Here is a 20,956-nt window from a genome sequence, read left to right on the forward strand (position 1 = left end):
GACGCAAACAAAAAAAATCAAACCGTGCGTACCACACAGTGCTAGGAACTTTTTTGACTGTTTTTGTTGTTTTATTCTTTGGTAGTTCCTTTCCGGTTTGTCTTATACCGTGTATAAGACCGGTACAATGGGAGCAACAACTATTTTGCATTAATCTCGCGTGCGACATTCGTTTGTATGTTTGAACATCAAAGATAAGTTGTGCGCGATCGTGTGTGCGGGTGTCTGTGTCCTTACACACATACGTTTCCGGATGTTAGCTATCCCGCCCTGTCGGTGGGTGGGATGACGGAGCAAGTTTATGCTAGAGTTTTTAATTTTATTACTATTTTTTAAATAAGCATAAAGTCCAAAAACTGTAACGTCACATGATCAAACTCGTGTGTTAATCATACTCATCATGTAAACGGCGAAATTATGATGACAATATAAGGCGCGAGGATGTAACGATAGCAGCAGGACGCGTTACAGCTTCCTTTGCTTTCTGGGCCGAGGTGGGTTCCACGATACGGGTGTTGTATCCGTAATCGAAATGATGTTTAGCCCAGCCATCTCAAGCCCTTTGATAGCAGACTGAGGAAAAAAGGAAAATAAACGGAATCGGTAGTAGCAGCGTTGATATAAGCGCAAGGTGAGTGGTTGTTACATGTATGGAAGAAAATCCTTACCATTCGCCCAGGACCGAGCCCTCGGACCGTTACCCGGACCATTTTATAGCCACGTTCCATCGCCCTGGTACTTATGCTGATTGCCGTGGCCTGCGCCGCTATGTTCGTGCCTTTGCGCGTGTTTTTGAAGCCCTCGATGCCGCACGATCGGATAAACTGCGGTACACCCTTGGCATCCGTAATCGAAATGATGGTATTGTTGGGCGATACGCGAATGTGGCAAATCGGTATCTCGTTGAACGGCACCCCATTGAACAGTGCGGTCGGTGTGTTGGCATCAGGAAATATACTAGTCTTTCTGCAATTTTACGTTCAGTACATGCGTTAAGTTTCGTCAAACGGAATAGGAAACGGATTGAACTTACTTGTCTATCATGGAATCAATATCAATTGAACGTTCGCCGACGGTTCCCTCATCTTTGCTGGGCAGCGAAGCAAGCATTGCCTTGCGATCCTCCACCTTGCAAAGTGCCGCTGTCTGGTGAAATGATTTCACGTTTCCGAACACCATCGGGCGCACCACCCGAGATAATACGTTGAGTTGGTTCCAGAGGGACATTTCTTCGCAAGTTTGCGATATAGCACGTGGTGAGTTTATTGTTCTTCTCCTCAATTGTTTTGCAACACCGGTTCTCCTCCAACTGTTCGGCCACTGTTTTCACTTGTTTTGTAAGCACATACGTAAACTCGACCTGCAGTGTTGTTGGTGTCGAAGTGACGTTTCGGTTTCGAACTGTCGTTCTGTCACATGGGTTTCGAACATATTTCCAATTTAGATTTTCAAAACTCCAGTTCCAGCTGGAGGTCCTGCTTTTGCAGACCGGCTGCGCTGCCAATACACCATCTGGCCGCCCCGTAAACCCTTTTATTCCCGTTTACTTTAACCTATTCATGTGTTCTATTCTATGTATTCTAGTTGTGATCTCAGTAACATTTGCATCGTTGTTTGCCTGAAATTGTTCTAAAATCAATACGGTTGGAAATCCTCACCGCGTAATCGTTCATCTAACTAAAACAAGAACATACTAAAAAAGATACTTGAAGAAATCAAGCATGGATTGATATAAAAACGATATATTCAGTGAAGAACCTATCATAGTAGTTTTGCTGCAACATTGTTGGCGATATCGTGCGTGCTGAAAGTGGTCTCTTTTTTTTGCATTGAAAACTCCGTTTATTTGAGAAAAATTAGTGAGTGCTTTGTGGTGCTGTATCCCTATAATTTGCAACTGACTATCAAATTGTGCCTGAGGAGCACATAGTGTGTTTCATATTGATGTAAATGTGCAAGTGTAAATGTGACGAAATTATCGCAATTGTCTTCACAATGAGCGAAGAGATCGGCCCAGAAATTTTTGGATTTCTTGACGCACGGACAACCGACCTAAAATTGGAGCATCAAACTTAATACGCGAAAATCAAGCGAACGATAGAAATTCACATTAATATGTGCAGGGCCACGAGAGTTGACAAAATGCTGACAAATTTGTCCAATGACCAAATCAGCTGGTCAACTTTGAAAACCACTATACCGTTACCGCGCACACAATTGTTTTCAGATTTCCGATGCCAGGAGAGCATGTTTTTCCAGAGGTGACATCTGCAGCTTGGGACAAATTTGCCCATCACAATTGCCATTGCATACTATCAAACACGTGAGAACGATCGCTAATTTAAGGAAGATCAATAAAATGGAAAGCATCCTTCATCTCGCTCAAACTTTCCGTCGGTTGGTACGAAATTCCATACAAAACCAGCTGTTTTCCGATTTCCGATACCAGGAAAGCATCCACGGAAGAGGTAGCACCTTGTACAGCAATTTTGCTCGAAAACCGCCGAAAGGTATGCAATGTTTAAACGCAAATTTTCCCGTTGGTCGTGAAAAATTTCTTCGAAAACTACCAGTTTTCGAATGTGTAGTACCAGGAGAGCATCCACGGAAGAGGTAGCACCTGGTAATTTTGCCCGCCTAAAGGTATGCAATGTTTAAACACTAACTTTCCATACAAACCAGCTGTTTTCAGATTGCCGATACCAGGAGAGCATGTTTTTCAAAGAGGTAACACCTGGTACCAGCCGAGTACCAGGATGTTGCACGACACATGTTGCACAACACATGTTGCGCAACATATGTTGCACAGCATCTGGCATGCAACATATGTTGCGCAACATGTGTTGCGCAACATCTGGCATGCAACATCTTACATGCAACAACTTGGGATTGCAATTTTGGTCGAAAACCGCCGAAAGGTATGCAATGTTTAAACACCAACTTTCCCGTTAATCGAGAAAAATTTCTTCGAAAACTACCAGTTTCCGAATATACAGTACCAGGAGAGCATCCACGGAAGAGGTAGCTCCTGGTACTGCGCCGTAAGGTATGCAATGTTTATACACTATATAAACGCCGTAAGGTATGCAATGTTTATACACTATATAAACATTGCATACCTTTAGGCGCAGTACCAGGAGCTACCTATTCCGTGGATGCTCTCCTGGTACTACACATTCGAAAATTGGTAGTTTTCGAAGAAATTTTTCACGACCAACGGAAAAATTAGCGTTTAAACATTGCATACCTTTCGACGGTTTTCGAGCAAAATTTCGCTGATTGTTATCGAAGAAGTAAATCGATTGGAAACCGTACCTTGGGCGAAAAATCGTAGAAGGCATTGGGCTAATCAGGAATCGTAAATGTACGTAAATCGTAGAAAATGTGAGAACCATAGACCATCATTATCCGTTACGATCTTCATGTAGTAACGTGGCGGTGCTGCCAGTGATTTCCGGGGTAAGCAAAATACAATTACTTTGCAAACATGCAGAAATGGTAAAAGAATCTATCAGGAAGGCAAAACCAATTTGTCAGTGAAGCAAGCGGTGAAGCAGTGAAGCGGGCCAAGACAGTCAGCAATCCTAAAATGCTCTTCGGATGCAAACTCGCTACGTTACAATAGTAGACTCCACAACACCATCTTACCATCGATTTACGATAATAATTTTAATGAATTGAACATAAAAGAACTTGCTGAAGATAATAATAAAGGATAAAAAAGGACATTTTTAGACTAGCTAAGTTTTACAATAAATAAGACATCTCTCTGCCGCCTTACTCCCATTGTGTGCCCTTCTGCGTGCGGGCTGTATGTTTTACTTTCTTCGTAGTGCACATGTTTTATTCTAGAGTTCGTTCCTTAGCCTGTTCGTCACGTCTGCCAATAAAATATGAACGCGAAAAACCGAGTAGAATCAGAGAGAGTGAAAGAGAGAGCAAGGAAGGAGATACAATACAAGGGACAATGATGTTTGGAACGCGCTGAAGACCAGACCAGCTCAAACCAGACGAACCAAGCGGCTTAATTTTGTTTTTTTTTTTTAACCCAACGTGTTGAATCCACTTACAACAGCTGGCAACTATCTACGGACGACGGGACAAAACGCTGGATCCACGTGCCTTCGCTATAGATCGTAGCTATTCAGTAAGTCGCTGTGTGCCCACGGGCAGTAGGGAATAGAAAGGTGTTTCAATAATTTTAATGTACGGTTTTGTACGCATAAACTTAAAATCCGATTGTACGCGAACGTATGTGCGTTTGTCGATGTATTGCCGCGTTGCTTTTCATCAAGAGAGAAATGTTGAACATATGTCCGATCTTCTTCGGCACTTAATATAACAGGTGTTACGAAGCATCACACTGTCCTCACACGGCGTTGCGTAAATAACATAAGTTCTGATCGCAAAATAAGTTTAATCGACGTCCGATTGTTTAAATAATTCATCACAATGCCGTCTTCTATAACCTGATTACGTGCACATATTAGAGCCTTGTCTATTCTTCACCGTTCTATAGCCCTACGTGTACACATTTGTCTCTCTCAATACGAGAACTAGGTTCCTTCGGACACTTGCGCACCTTTATAACCACCTGTCTCCAGTCCAAGTGATGCTTTTCGTGATTATGAATTAAGGGACCTCTCTTACTCCACTGGCGACACATCGTTGGGAGTGGAAAAAACCAGGGTAGTCTTTGTAATAATAATTATGAATAAATCATAGTGCGCTCCAGAATCGCAATAATCGATAGGCGGTTGAGTAAACGGAGAAAAACAAACTTAAACATACAGAATTAGAAATTAAACATTTCCCTTCAACATGATTATTTCATTCGAACGAACAGCATACGTTCGGCTCTCAATTGGCCGGGCATGTGTGCGATCCAAAATTTCCTGTATGAGCAATCAGTTAATTTGCGTCTTTGTTGGCAAAAACAACCATGTTTGAAGACGTTGCTGCCTCTCGCTCTTCGCCGGTAGTGCTGCTCTCGCTACTAATCCGCTTATTCTTCTAGCACCTTCCTATTTGTTTCTTCTTTACATTTTTTTTGCTTCAAATTGCTACAGGTTTCGACTGCGAATTCTTCTCATCTTCTTCATCTGCACAGGTTTCCGGTTTGGGCGAAGAGCCTTTCCACTGTTCAAAAGTACACTCTTCAGTTACCCCATCGGATTTTTGGGCAATTGTTTTCTTCTGTATCTTACTAACGTTTGCAAACTGCTGCTGATGCCCCGTTGTGTCGCTGGCTTCCAATAGCTCAGTTACGGTTGCCGCTTCGGCTGCTGACGAAGCGTGACATCCGCTGTTACTACTGCTAACTACTACAACATCTGGATCACGCTGTTCCATTGCATGCTTTCCTGGTGTTGCACTCAGCTCAGCCTTGGTGGTGATGATGGTGGATGCTGGGCCTTTCATGATCGGATTCCTTCTCGTATCGATATTCCGTTCATCCGTATCATCGAGTGACTGGAGGGTATTGGTCTCGTTCGTATTATCCCCTTCATCATCATCCAAGCACTCAAATATTAGCTCAATATGGCTCTCGATGTCTTTTACTAAATTACGTAGATACTGCTCTTGTTGCTTTTGTTGTTGCTGCTGGTTCTGTTCACTACTTGACCCCGTTTCCATTACCGTTGGGCCAATTATTTCACCTTCAGCCGAAGGTTGCGCACTGCCCTTCTCACTACTTACACTACTTTTCACACCACGCTCCTTCTTATCGGCGCTACCGTGCGCCGTGGTCTGAGCCGTTCCTGTCGATTCTGGGCCTGGGGCCGTGGTTACACTTGTCGACGCCGTTGGTTGGATTCGTGTTTCGCTCTCTGGGCAGGGACTTTCGGTGGAGTTTGGCAGCTTTATCACACTGCCAGCACCCGAGGAAGCACCTGGTTTGTTTTGTACGGTGATTTCAATCGATGGTGGTACACTTTCCTTAAGTCGTGTAGATTTAGCCATTGCCCCTTCTGGCAGGGCTGTGGTGGTGACGGCTACTGTTGTCGCCTGTGTGCACTCCGCCGTTGGAGTAGCCGCACCGGAAGTCTCACCGGTAGCTGATGATCGAACGACCGGATGAATCGTTATATGTGGCACAGTCACTTTTCGTTTTTTCGTAGGTATTTCTTCTGAAATTACATACAAATGATTAGATTGTACAATCTTTTCCACCAGCTTGCACGCTTGCAAAGGTTTTCTTAACGCCTTACCGTCACTGTAGATTTCATCTTTAAACTTTGTCAGTACGGCATGGAGCGAATTCTGAAGTGCACCCTTCACCGTGCTCGGAATTCCTGTACGTTGGCCAATGATTCGTATCGCCTGCAAGTCGCCACAAATGTCCTCCAGATTATTTTTGTCCGGCAACAGGTGACAAATGGATTCCAGCAACCGCGGCACGAAAAGACGAGATTTTATCTAAAACCGAATTTATTGCAATAAGTCATTGATTAACCGGCAGAGAACTAAAGTGTTTGGTTTGGCCCTTACCTTTGGATAATAGATTTCGATAAAATTCGCTATTATAGGATCATTTAACGACAGTCTTTCGTCTCTCAATACGTTGTCGATGTAGTCGATTAGCAGTGGATTTTGTATGAGCATTTCAGCGTATCTGTAAGGGAATTTGTGATTTAATATCGTTTTTATCGTTCTTTTACTTGCACACGTGATGCATAGTACCGCGACTTACCGATGTGTTGTTTTATTGTTGAAAATTCCGACCCAAAACTTCGCGAAAATATTGAAGTGTAGCACTACCGCTTCTATTCCGGTCAGCAGTGAGAGGTGCACTAATGGTTCACTGAAGTGATTTGATGTCACTGCCACGCGGAACATGATGTCCAAAAACTCGTGATACGGCCGATAGAACAGTTCGAGTGCAAGATCGAAATCTTTGTCCAAACCCTGCAAGAAGCACATGATATCATAACGAGTATTACTCGCCACCTTCCAGAACACGTTGGGGTAAACAATTCCTACCTTTTCGCATATCTGTGCCTGTGGAATGTTCATCTGGATCATTGCTTTCGGTGGACGGGGTGTATTTTTTGACACGGGCGGCCAGGTCGCCTTCATGCCCCGTCGTGGAAAGTACGAACCCAGCGGCCCGATGGATGATGAGGCAGCTGCTGAAGCGGCTGCGTTGGATGTCGCTGGCGTGGTGGTGCCGCTCGTGCTGTTTGCCTGATGGATAAGATGGTGCACGTGTGGTGTATGACAGCTCGTCAGCAGTGGTACTAGCACAGTCGTGATTATATCTGGTGGAGCACATTTCACCAGTTCCTTCAGTACCTCCAACGCTAGGTTACGCATCTCGGGTGGGTTGAATGTATTCAGCAACGTGGCCAACCGGCGGACGGCGTCCGGCAGACCCTTCATCAAAGCTGGCTGAGGACGTTTCTTCTGTTCACGACTACTTGCGCGTAGGGTATTTATGAGTAAAATAGCCTCCGTCAGCAACTCTTGCAGATCGCCAAACACATGGCATGCGGTCGCCTCGTGGTACATCGAGTGCAGTGTGTGCAGTGCATCGAAGCAAAGCGTTATGCCACCGTTCAGTACAACATACAATCGATCATCATCGTTATCGACGAGAATGCGTAAGGCAGCTATTAGCGTACCCCAGGATACACGCGCATCTAGCCCGTTCAGATAGGCTGTAAGCGTTGTTCGGCGAAAGATGGTTACATCACGCTGCTCGGCCTCATTCGCATCCGGATGGCGTTGGGCGAAGAGAGTCATCAAACGAAACAGCTCATCAACGGCCAACGGGTATTGGGTCGGATGAGGCGTTATGTTTTTGAATGCCCATTGCAAATTCTGGTGAGCCGCTAGCTGTCTGGTAAGGAGACGGCTTTGCTGACAGCACATCCGTAACAAACCATAGTATACCGGCAACATTGCACGGTTGTACGTCACTATTTCCGTATCGTCATGGTCAGCTCTTAAAAGGTAAAAGAAGAATTCATTAAAATAAGTTTTATAGAACAAAAGATTCGTCATTTTTACGCGACGGTTAGCATACAACCGTACTTACAAAATGTAGTTAAATGCAATGTTCCTCGTTATATCTGGACAGTTCGCTACCAGGCTTGCATTTTCTGGACAGTCCAGCGTAGCTTGATACCAAAAAGCTAGCAATGCCTGTTTGTTGTGATGTGCCGGTACAGCCGGTTCTGATAGTCTCGGATGAAACAGATCCCACAAAGATCTCAAGTGCGGACCAACCTAGAAAAAGCACACAACCATTAGTATCTCATTGAGACGATGGGAATGCACAAATATTTACCATCAGTTTCTCCGTCTTCGATACCAGACAGTACGTTAGTAGGTTAAAATACGCGGTAAATTTGCTCGTACCATGCAGGTTAATATCCGTGTAATTTCTGGCCGAACGAAGTAGTAGCAGGAGCAGATTCAGTATGGTGTGCAGGATCAGCTGCGCTTCGCAGGATATTTCGCGATGCTGAAACACGTGCATCGATAATTTATGGTGCGATGTGGCCCGATAGTTGTTTCGGAAGCTTTGCGAAGGCACTAAAGACACCAACAGATAGGCGGCTGCGTTTCGAACGCGTGCATTGCCATGAGCCAGCAAAAACCGTTCCACCCAGCTGTCGGCGGACTGTAGGATAAAATTGTGGACGATCTTGTTACGCGGTGCCTGTACGGCTAACCAATCCAGGGCAGACTGTGGACAGTATTCGGCCGCATCCCAGACACGCTGGAGCACGAGCTGTGAAAAGCACGGGAGGCCTGACGGTCCGCCCGAAGATTCAGTGAGCAGGGTAATTAGCTTGAAGAACGGTCCACACAGTTCCGTGTGTTTGGTGACTGCGGTAAACAGCATCGCTATGATTTGGCTAGCAAGCCGTTCATCGCATCGACACAGCGCATGTATTAGATGACGCGTTTGCTGCGGGTTTATGTTGTCCTTAATCTGTTGGTACAAAAAGGGAAAACCTTTACCGCCTGCGATCGCATTGTAGTCACGTGCGGACAAATGCAGCCGTAAGTCTGGTCCTCTCGATCGTTCCACTAGGGAAGCCACCAATGCGATCATCTTATCCAACGATGCTGGTCGTGATTTATCGACAGTTAACGCCTCATCCGATGAATTTTCTTCATTATCCGAGTTCGCATCGATCTAAAAGCAGTTACAGCCACACAAACAATAAAGTTACTCATACGAATTCTAAACGTACCGTTTGAAACATGTTACTTACACACTCCTGTCCTTTGTGGCCAAGGTAAAAATCGGCAACGCTTCGGATCACGTTAATGCGTAGCAAAAACAGTGCTTCCTCTTCACCCATACGAGAAAATTCGTACAGCAAACCGAAGAACTCTGACAAATGCCGCGAATGTGCCTTCGCGCCATGCTCCATCAGCATAATGAGCGATTTAATGAAACGCGTCACGCAAGACACGTTTCCGATTATTTCGTTCCCGTCAATGTCGGTCTCGGCCTTTAGATACAAGCCGCAATGACTTTGTCTGTGGAGGAATGCAATACGTACGTCAAGTCACTCTTCCGGACACTCTCCGAAAACAGATATTATATTTACCTTAACCGTTGAATTACATGTATCACCAGCCGTTGAAACATCTGACGAACCATTTGATTTGGGCATTGTATTAGAACCTGAACGGGCCACCAAGGTTCCGCGGACATATGGCTGAGAAACCACTCGCAAGCTTCCTGGCTGGCGTTGAACTGTTTCGTCAAAAGCTCCACCCACAGTACCATTGTTGGCTGACGAAGTAAATCGAAGATATGAGAAAGAAACATGTTTAATAAACAAACACATAAGCTCGGAGGAATAAAACAATAATATACCTTTTCCTTGGCGTGTATAAATGTCTCGATAAAAAACGACACCGAAAGTTGTGCTGCAATGCTCGTTATGTCCGGTAGCGCCAGCAAGCTCTGAGGAATGTGACCACAAATTTGCCACATGAAGCTACGATGAAAGAGTGAACCGTTGATTATTCATCAAGCTGTAAAATGAAATGTCTGGCGTCTATTGGCCACTTACTTGAAGTACGTATGCTCAAAGATATTTCGATCCTGCAGGAAATGTCTATTGTCCTGCCAAATCCATTCTTCTAGCTCCTTGGACAGTGGCCGATGCCGGAGTCGTTTGTTCGATTGGTTGATCCGATTCACCATTACCAATCCTGAACTACTGGTACTTCCCCCTCCCGAACCGCTCGAGCAACCAGGCGAACTTGAAGACTGTAGCACTGCATGCGACGTAACAGCACTAAAGGAAGATCCCGGCCCTCCCGGAGTAGGGCCTACGACGGCAGCCATCGGCAGCGCTATGTTGCCACCAACAGTCGCTGTTAGCGCAGAAAGCGATGATATTGACGAGTAAGATGAAGGTGACGGTTCCGGAACAACGCCATGCAGCAAGGTCGAGGGTGACGTTGCGGATGATGTCGATCCCTGGAAACCCATGACCGACGATGGTGCCGTTCCGGGTCCACTTAACGCACCCATGCACGACGATACCACAGAGCCTGATGCGACGGAAGATCCAGCCAAAGGTACAATCAGTGGATGCAACGGTGTGGAAACGGGAACCGACGGTACAGTAATGGTTGGTGCAATAACCGCTGTGACGGGTCCGGCCGATGTAACGGATGCCGTCGATGCGGTCGATGCTGGCGATAATGAAGCAGTGCTGGCAAGCGATGCTATCGTTGGCGCAGGACTGACTGCTCGGGTGGAAGCCACTTCAACTTCCTGCTGCTGTGATGATGTTGTTGATGGTATTCTAGCAGTGCTAGCATGCTTAGTATCTATATCACATTTACTTAGGTTATTACTTTCTTTAGCTACTTCACTAAGTTGTTGAATGAATTCTTCAGTCTCTTGATCACGTTCATTACTTGCTGGCTTTTGAACCGAAGCTACATCAAACGCATTCGGCTGACTCCGCTTCAGTGGGTCAACATTTGACGCAGGCTGCTCTCGCGCTCCTGTGGCATTTCCATTTTTGTTCGAGTCCAGTGGAGCGTGCACGGCGGAAGCATTGCTGTTATTCGAGGGAGTTGCTTTAGCAGACTGTTGGGATGCCGCTGCCGAAAACGATGGTTGTGACACAGAAAACGCACTCGAATTAAACGCTGTAACAGCTGGATTCGATTCGCATTGACCCGTCGTCGTAATTGCAGCTTTTTTGTTCGTTAATTTCCCAACGTCTGGTGACATTGTTTCCGTCTCCTTTGGCGGGGAAAGTGTTGGTTCTTGCTGCTTTCTACAAGCATCTCTGTCCGGCAGGTTGATGGATTTCGTCGGATTTTTAATCGGTGACTTCACAGCACTTTTCGTAGCATTAATGAATGATCTCTTCTCGCTATCTACACTGTTGTTAGACACACCCGTGGGTCGTTTTTCCGTAGCAGGCGATGACGTTGAAGCTTGTTGTTGATCGACTTGATCACGCTGCACATTCTTACCCTTGTTGGAACGCCACTCATAGAACAACATGTACGCTGAGTTCGTTTTTTCGAAACTAAAATCCAAATATTTTTCAGCAACCGAATCGTATGTTTTACTCTGCAACAAGAACGAGACAATGTCAGTACCAAATAAACTCTTTTTCCGTTGCTAATCCGTTACCAACTTACCGTCATTTCTCCCCCAAAACATTCTGCCGCGATTTGCGATGGATCGAACAGTTTCACCTCGGCATCATTAAACAGAAACCAGCGTTCCTGGTGATTTGGATCACCATCCTCATTGCGCTCCTTTATGAAGCTGTAGTAGTGGCCACCGTCAGCATTTCCTGTGTGCACTGTGACGCCTACTAGATCGTACTCATAGTTCTCATTGAAATCCTCCGATTCTTCCTCATCCATCGTCTGCTGCTGTCGTTGCAGATCACCATTGCTGCTGTCGCTAAGGTTACCGTTCGCGGTATCGTGCTTCCTTTCGGCGTTGCTCTTATCATCCGAACCAGCATTCATCTCGACATCTTCACTCTCCTGCTTATCCATCGTCGTTGTAGCTCCGTTTGGTTTGTTGCTGTTGCTAGCAGCATTACACTCACTGCTAGTGCTCATGATACCGGTACTGCTACTATTGCTAGAATTGCTGCTAGCGCTGCTGCTACTGTTATCGTCATTAGCTCCAGCCGTACCAGCCGGATTCGCTTCCCCCGTTGCAGAAGATTCACTCACATTTCGGGAGTGTGAACGGCGCATTTGCGATTTACGCTTCTCCTCCTGGTAATGGTGTGGCATTAAGGTTTTCTCCACGTATCCCGACATGTCCAGACGCATCGGGAAGGAAAAGTGCGTATTAACCTTCTCTTTCAACATCGTAACCATATTGAATGTGTACCGCATCGTGTTAAAGCACAGTATCTGGGGCAGCTTCTTAAAGCAGGCCCGTTTCTCGGCACGCACCTTTTTGCCGCACTGTGAGCAAGTGTACATGTTATCGCCCTCCAGCGTATCCTTAACCGTAACTTCGTCAAGCGATTCATGTAAATTGCGCATATCTGCCACCTGGCAACGGACGGTATAAAATTCCTCCAATGTTCTACTGACGTGTCCACAATCCTACAAAGAAGGAAAAAAAGGTATACAATTAAAAAGCATTGCTCATTAGGAATATGTTGGAATTGCCGATACAATTACAGTTTGACCGTTGACACATGATTGCTTTCCTCCAGCAACTTAACAACAGTCAAACCGTAGATTGGCTCGGTCATTCCTTAACCACCGATAAACCGCTGCTCGGCGCACCCAAAAAGGTACATTCAGCAGTCCCGGGTGTACGGGGAGGCTTAAAAACTCACTAAGGACACAACATTATTGCTGATGACGCCGCAAAAGATGCGCTTGACAAGATTCTTCAGGTCCGGCGTCATCTCCTCCAGCTTCGAAACGAGATCGATGAAGAACTCGGCCATATCCTTCTGCTCGCCCGTGTTCAATGGCTGATGATCCATCTGATAAACCCGGCAAAACGATCTCGGACAGTACGCCTTCCGTTCCGACTCCATCAGATAGGCAAACATGCGCTGCAGTTCGTAGAGCGTCGCTTTGTGCTTTTGTGGTGCATCGGTTGAGATGGACAAGATAGCATCGCGTGTTTGTGGTGTCATGAAGAGATGCTGAATGCACGATGCCATGTAGCAGGTTGCGCCAAGATTCGTTAACCCGACATATCCACACTCGGATCGACCTTCGTCCTGTGGCCAGTAATCCCACGGGTACGGTGAATGAGGTCCAGCCCGGTGTTGCTGCATCAGCTTTCCGTGCAGCAAGAGATAATTCTTCGGTGCGTTGCGGCACATCTCAACTAGCAAATCGTACGCAGCTGCCCGCGCCGCATGGCTCTTGCATTTGGGCTTTTCACGGTCCTCCGGCGATGGCAGTTCGAACAGACAGCAAAACACACTGACCATAAATTCCTGTCCCGCTACACTGTACTTGAACACTGGATCGAATTTTAGCAAGTTTGCCATTAAATTTAGCAACCCGAACAGACCATCGTCCGGACTACCGTGTCGACTTTCCAGATAATCTCGTTCCAGAATGCTGCGGGCCACCTGCTGACACATCGCATCCAGTCCAATAGCATCCCGTGGCTGGAGTTCGTCGCTCGTTGAGCTGCCAGTAGTTCCTCGCAATAGTTCCGGCGAGAGAGCATCCACCAACCGGCACAACAACCAGAAATAATCTCGACAAGCTGGACCGTACGGTTCCTTTCCTTCATCCCCTGCCGACAGCAGCGCGCCATATATACCGCCACCACCCGCCGAAACATTGAGTGCCTGTGGTTTCATATTTTCAGCCAGCGGTAAAAGCGCCACTAGCTTGGACAGTAACGGCGCCATCAACTCGTAGTACGTTTGCGCATTTCCTAAACACAGCCGGTACAGTGCAGCGCATGCCTCTCGTCGAACGGCTGGCTCTGGATCGTCCAATATCAAACGTTGCAGCCAGTGAGAGTTGGCCTCGATTGTCCACAGCAAATGGCGCACCTCCTTGCAGGAGTGTGCATAACAGACGAGCAAGTTCATCGCGTAATGTATCACCTGCGGACGACCGAACATACCCGTTTTGAAGAGGTTTGGATTCACTGGCAAGGACTCCTCGTTCAAGATGGACGCGATTCGCTCGAGAGTTGGACGTGGTTCGAACAATGCCATCGTGTCGCGATTTAAAGGCGGAATCAAGATCCCATTCCCTTCCTGTTCGGGCGTTTTGAGTTCGTCCATTCCCAGCAGACACATGATGCGCAGCAACGAAGCCAAACAGTCGTGACGCCATTCGTTCAGCTCACTCTCGTCCGAACCGTCGATAGATTTTTGAAGCACGCCGGACAAGAAAATGCGATACAAATGGGCCAAACCACCACACCGCATAAATTCATCGCTCCACTCGACCACACGCGATGAGCTGGCACCCGGTTCGTTGGGATCGCTAGTCGACTCGGGACTGTTTTCCTGCTTCTTCAGTTCTTCCGATCCTTGCAACTGCACCGTCTCCATCTGGCCGCTACCCATGCCAGGACCATCCTGTCCAGATTCGACCGATTGCTGTGAATCTGCCGCTTGCTGATGATCATCGGGTTTAGTTGAACAGGAACTACCATCGGAATCAGGTTTGTTTTCCTTGTTGTCCATGCTTCCATCTGAAAGGTCCCTTGCCGTTATTACCGAACGATCCTCCTCACTACACAAAGGTGTTGGTTTTACCACACCTGGACCGGGAGAATTCGGTGCAAAATCCAATCGTTTACCCTTCGCAGGTGATCGGTTGTTGCTTCCAGCGGCGGCTGAGTCTTGTACCACCACAGTTCCTTGCCTGGGGCTAGTTTGTTGTTGCATTTTCAAAGACTTCGAAGAGGAAATCTTCAACTTCAGCTGATTTTTAACCGAAAGTGTCTTGGAACTCGTACCAGCAACACCAATTGCGCCCCGATTATTAACACTTTCGGCGAACGGCATCTGCTTTACGTGCATTGCTCCGGACACACTGCCACAGCAGTTGCCCACAAACTTCGATTTACACAGACTCTCCACTATGTGTAAGGCGTACATGAACTTTTGCAAGTTGTACGGGTCAAGAATTTCTTCTAGCGTGTAGCAACCGCCCAACAAAGGGTCCATATCCTTCGCCAAACCTTCGGTAATTTCACCACCACTGGATGCATTCTTGGTGCCATCTACATCTACACGCTTTTCTTCCAGTTTCTGGTGCTTTACGGTAGCACATTTAAAGGAGAGATTTTTCAGTGTGCTGAAGAAGGATGGACATGTGGGTAGCATCGCAAGGATGTCCCATACACGGCGCGACAGTAACTGAGCCTTGGTGTTGGGCTGACAGCGTTCTCCAGTGATACTAATTTTCATATCACCCAATGTTTGCATCAAGCGGAACAATTGCTCAAAGTACGGTGCCTTCAGGAGCAACAAGGTCGGCAAGCAATCTTTCGAAGGTGGGTGTTGCATCGAAGGGTTTTCATTCTGCTCGCGCCTGCGACCACTGCGACCACCGAGCGACACATAGACCATTTGATTATCCTTAAAGCCCACATCGGCCAAGCTGCGCTCATCGTACTCGGACGTTATCTCCTGCCCCTGCGTGATGATTCTCAATGGTCCGTCGTTCAGCAGTAATCCTAGCATCGGCGCCGGACTGCCGGAACTGGTTTGTTCTCCTCCGCTGCCCGCGTTGGTACCACTGGGAGATTGGGCCATTTTAGCTTGTGGTGGCCCTTGATACTTTTCCCACCATTTCGCAATTTCCGCCTTCAAATCGGCCACCAGATCACTTGCGTGCATATTGAGGAACGATTTATCGGGTACGCCGGCAGGTTGCAGCACGATTCTTAACGGCGGTCCAGGACCTTCCGTACGCAGGGCGCTATACGCCCCAATATCTTTGCCTTCAAGTGCCCAACGACGCAAGTGGTACGCGTATCGCCGTCGGAATGTATCGAGATGGGTATTTAGCAGCATCAGCGCGCGCTGCACACACAGCAACGCATACTCTGTCGCCGGTCCGTTGTTGTCCGAATGTTGGTTTAGTTCTTCGACCGCTTGCGACAGATGGTTCATACATTGCGCCACAAATTGATGCTCATACTTCAGCTGCTTCTCCATGTAGTATGTGTTGATGTACTGAATGGCCGAAAGGGACACATCGGTATTTGTGGCTCGCAGTGCTATCTTCCACAGGTGCTCCATGCCAACATTGTCCATCTCACGATCGCGTTCATTACCATCGACCGGTTGTCCGAAAAGCTCTTCCCGGCCGAGGGTGAAAAGTTGCTGAAACAAACCCAGCGCAACCATTGATATTCCTTCCGGTTTCAACTCCGAGAGGCGCTTCAAATATAGATGCTGAATAGCATTTAATCCGAGGGCATGAGTATCGCCACCTTTCACCTGTGCCTGCAGCCACGAAAACAGACAATCACTGCACTCTGGATCGATGGCCAGACAGCTCCATAGGCTATCCACTTGGTTTAACGTCAGCCGGAAGCTTCGCGGCGATCCAACGTCGCTGAACACCGACGTCAAGAATTGCAAACGCACTTGTATCTGAGTCACATGCGAGTAAAGTGGTCCGCTCTGGCTCGTATTATCCGTCTGTGCACTGACCGCATTTACACTGTGCCGGTAAGTAGACGAGTAATGTTTCAGATTGTTGAAGAAGTGAAACATCATCCGATGCTGCCTTTCCGACCACAGTACCACCTGATGCGTAGTCACCTCTCGGTACTGCTGAAACGACGCAAACAACTTTGGTAGCAGTTTCAGGCTCGTGACCACACTGCGATTTTCGGCCAAATTTTGCAAACAGCCTTCGATGAACCGCGTTCGAATGTGCTTATCCGTGTGAAAACAAAGCAAAGTACCGAGAACTTTCTCCGCTTCCAGTGCAATCGATTCACCCAGCTGACCCTGTGGCGTATTGTAGCAGAAGTGATAATGGAATGTTAGCAATAGCATATTATAGAACATTGTGATCCAACGATATAATACTTACAATCTTATCATCCTGCAGTAGATCCCACAGCAAGGTGTTGCCCGGCAGGCACACATCAGGAAATCGGTAAGGGTTTCCAATCATCATGGTACCTACGGGACCGGCAGAAGCTGCAGCAGCGGCCGTAGCTTGTAGAATATCCTTCGTCTTCGTGGACCCTCCTTTGACCATCTTTATTGCTCCATTGTTTGCACTCATTCGATGCATTCCGGGCGAGTGCTGATGGGGTGAATGTTTCATCAAACCCATTCCACCTGCACCCGGGCGCAAAGGTGACGGTCCTGCTACGGTACCAATAGACCGAGGCCGCGAGATGGGAAACCCTTGATGCAGAGACTCGGCACGCGCCGCTAACTGAGCCAGTTCCTCTTCGCATGGCGAATCCTCATCATCAAAATCGGCCATATTCTTTTCCGATTTATTGCTCATCGGTGACGAGCAGCTACCATCGTGATCGGCCGCATCCGCCGCGTTCAGAAAGTTTATCAAACGACCCTCACCCATTGCGCCCATAAAGCTGGAAACATCATCATTCAGTGCGGCGACACCAGCTGCACCCATCAGGCTGTTGCCGGCACGACCAATCATCTGCTCCCGCTCGTTCATGCCAACGATTCCTGGCCCCAGTGGGCTACCATGGTGATGGTGAGGGTGGTGATGATGGTGGTGCTGCTGCTGCTGTTGCTGTTGCTGCTGCTGCTGCTGCTGAATATGTCGCAACACAGATGTCTGCAGATTGTTATCGCTACAGTCGCTATCGGGGAGCATTGCAGCCAGCAGATCGCTGTCCTCCACATCGGATACACTTTCTTGCAGCTCCTGCAACTCTTTGCGAGTAAGTCCACTTATTTTGCGACGTTTTTTGCGTAACTTTTTGCGCATTAAAAACGCTTCATCCACATCGATACATTCGTCGCTGCTTGTAGCGTCCTCGTTAAAGGCGGTGATAGAACGTGTCATTAGAGGGATTCTTCTGTGAAATGGAAAAATAATTCATATTAGTGGCCCCATTCACAGTAACATGCAGTAGTAAACGGCAAAGCTTACATTTTCTCTTTTATCCTTTGATGCACATCGTAAATATCTGGTTCCACCTTGATACTGTCTGTAATTTGGAAAGAAGAAAATTGAATTTAACACCTATTGAGAAATATACTGGAATCGATATTAAACAATACACACCATCAGTAGTTTCATCACAACAAATTTTATGGCGTGCCTGCTTGCAAGGAGGTGCTCCATTGTCGGATTCTCCCTCACGGTCTGGGCCCATGCGCAGGATCGGACCGGGAGGTTTATGGATGCCGGCTACAACCACCGGCGGTACCGATGGTACATCCGGGTCGGAACTATCATCCTCCGGATGCTCATCCTCACTGTTGGTACCATCCACGCTAACGCTGTTCTCTGAGCTGGACGGGAGCTCGTTATAATCTCCGCGTCCTGTCGCCATATCGCTAGCAGTGGCACCGGCCGTTTTACTCATATCGATAAGCGTTTGTCGCGAACAGTCGCGCATCCAAATCAACCTAGTCAGTGCGGATGCGATGTAGATGCTCTGTTCGGTATGTTCCTTAGGATCCAGCCGGCACAGCAGCGAGTACAGATGAGTGGCCGGTTTCGGTGCGAGGTTCTTGACCAATGAAGGCAAAATATCGTATATGGTCTTAGAGCAGTGTTTTAACTGAGCCGCTTGCCACATCAACGTGATGTGTTCCTCGGTGATTTGATTTTCGACCGCCAGAAAATTAAGCACAATATGCGACTGCTTGATTACTTCCACGTGAAGGTTCGGACCGAATAGGTGTGAGATGATCTGGTTCTCCGATAACCAATTGGCCAGCTTTAACCCGACCGCCTCCACCTCGGAGACCGTTTCCGAGGTGCAGATATCGTTGAACATATTGATGTGTGCATTGATCTGTGCCATGCCCGCCAATCGCATCGTCAGAGTGGAGGAAGTGAAATACTTAAAAGCCAACGCCAATCCTTCCGTATCGAATGTAATCTGTGTGTCGAACGGATCCTTGATGGCGGTCCACATAAAGTCGGCCATCGATTTCGTAGCCGGCGATCGAAGATCCTGATCGGACAATCGGCACATGTACTGCAGCACCTTCACGCGCAAAGGAATGAACAGCTGCACGGTTGAGCGGTAGTTAATCCACAGTTTGATGTTGGAGCTCGTGGCGGTGATCGCATGGGCCGTAGAGACAGGCAATCCGGGCTGATCGAAACAGTGCATCATCGCATCGAAACCGGCGTAATTGCAAAACAACGACACATTCCGCAGCAGGAAGGTCGATATCTCGCTTTCGTGTAAATCACAGAACAAACTCAACGATTGCACCTCTTGGGGTGAAACTTCTTCTAGGCGCGTGTGCACACTGTGCTTGTAGGCCACATAGAGTGGGAAATTGAGCAGAAACACCTTGGACACCAGTATAAGAAGTTTTTCTACGTCCAGTAACGTCCAGGCTTCGTCCATCGCAGGTTGGTTACTTGCATCGCAGGTCTGCTTCTGCTGCTTGTCCACGTTCTTTCCATCGTCCGCTTCAGCAAGCTTCACGGACGACTCAAGAACATATTCGCCATCCTTTGAAGGGTGTTCTGCTTTACCAACGTCCGGTGCGACGGTTGGTGGCATATTTGTGTGTTCCTTTCTATCGCTGACATCTTTCGTATCCTCGGCCCTGGCTGCCGATGGAGTGCAATCTTTGTCGGATGCTGCCGTCTCTGCAGCGCTCGTACCAGTCTGTCCGGCGCTTGCACTCGAAGAAGCCTGCAGTAAATTCTGAGCCAACAGCTTGCGGATGTTCTTGAGCTGATATACGGTGAAGCATATTATACCCTGCACGACCAGGTTGAACCGTTCGAAGTTTTTTATCTCCCGGTAGCAACACATGCACTGCCTGTTCGGCCACGTTTGGATGTAATTAAGGACGACTTCCACCTCGCGCTTCTGCAGGAACACCGGTTGATCGGTGTCATTGCTGCTGTTTAGTCTGGACTCATCTAGAAACGTAGGAAGGAAAACGTAGCAAAACATGAGAATGTACAGAAAACATTGTTGTCTCGTTGTTTGGGCACGGGAAGTGATGTTGGCCACCAACACCGACAACGGCACCACGCTGTCAACGCAGAGCGCCGTGAGCCAGCCAGTGGACGGCGTGCGATACTTACACGAAACAAGAAGATTCAGAAAACCGGAGCAAACATCGCACATTTTTGCTGCCTCTTGTTTTCACCGGACGGAGGCTTGTTTCCAATGTGTTCCGTTCCTCCTTCGATGGCCACCATCCGAAAGTACGTCTGCCTGGGTTCAGTCACCACAAATCGCGCAAATTTGCAAAAGTAATACGAACTATTTTTTCACTTCAAACCAACTCGTTCGGCAGGAGTTCTTTCACCACTTTCTTTCTTCCTATTTGCTGCTGTCATTCGCTGTCAAACTCTTGTTTCTTCCACAGCCGTTGTCTTCGTCGCCACCGCTTTGTACCGCTTGCTGCTGCTGCTGCTGCTGCTATTCCTGCTTTCGTCCGTGCCTTCTTCTTGACGACGACGACGACGGCGGAGATCCGTGTGTTGCAGGTAGCGCAAATCTTGCAAAACGAACGATGCCTTCGCAGAGTCTACCGCAATCGATTCTCCATTCACTGGCTCCAATGCCGACACGCAACAATGCAGAATACAGATTTTGTTCACATACGCACCGGAAAAAACATTTCTCACTCCACTTGCGTGCCTTGGCGGTGGCAAGACATTTTCATTCGCACCGTTTTTCCTGCAGCCCCGTCTTATTCTGCTGATAGACGTTTGTTCTACGTTCTTCGTGTTCGTTTCGTGCTCATGGCGTAGTCTCTTTCGCTGGTGTTGCGCTCTCTTTGTTGCGCCACCGTAACGGGATATTGGGATCTTCTTGGTGTTTGCT

The 20,956-nt window shown here is 47.5% G+C and overlaps 2 protein-coding genes across 2 annotated transcripts; both read right to left on the bottom strand.

Annotated features, from left to right (window-relative positions):
• Positions 1–434: 434 nt before the first annotated feature.
• LOC128310501 (28S ribosomal protein S11, mitochondrial) lies at positions 435–1,320 on the bottom strand. Its single transcript, XM_053047153.1, has 3 exons — positions 1,034–1,320; positions 669–966; positions 435–573 (listed from the first exon to the last, which is right to left on the bottom strand). Exons 1-3 carry the CDS (start codon positions 1,225–1,227, stop codon positions 466–468), a joined length of 600 nt encoding a protein of 199 aa, XP_052903113.1. The 5' UTR covers positions 1,228–1,320; the 3' UTR covers positions 435–465.
• Positions 1,321–3,649: 2,329 nt separating this feature from the next.
• Positions 3,650–20,320, bottom strand: LOC128309384 (ubiquitin carboxyl-terminal hydrolase puf). Its single transcript, XM_053045753.1, has 17 exons — positions 20,209–20,320; positions 18,208–20,040; positions 18,073–18,130; positions 17,026–17,998; positions 12,819–16,940; positions 11,644–12,579; positions 10,044–11,572; positions 9,845–9,968; positions 9,573–9,760; positions 9,231–9,501; positions 8,294–9,151; positions 8,042–8,232; positions 6,985–7,948; positions 6,695–6,909; positions 6,493–6,616; positions 6,213–6,420; positions 3,650–6,131 (listed from the first exon to the last, which is right to left on the bottom strand). The coding sequence occupies exons 1-17, from the start codon at positions 20,249–20,251 to the stop codon at positions 5,056–5,058; spliced, it is 13,713 nt and encodes a 4,570-aa protein (XP_052901713.1). The 5' UTR covers positions 20,252–20,320; the 3' UTR covers positions 3,650–5,055.
• Positions 20,321–20,956: the final 636 nt, after the last annotated feature.

The sequence above is a fragment of the Anopheles moucheti genome, chromosome 2 (genome assembly GCF_943734755.1).
Source record: "Anopheles moucheti chromosome 2, idAnoMoucSN_F20_07, whole genome shotgun sequence".
In the NCBI taxonomy this organism is placed as follows: Eukaryota; Metazoa; Arthropoda; class Insecta; order Diptera; family Culicidae; genus Anopheles; species Anopheles moucheti.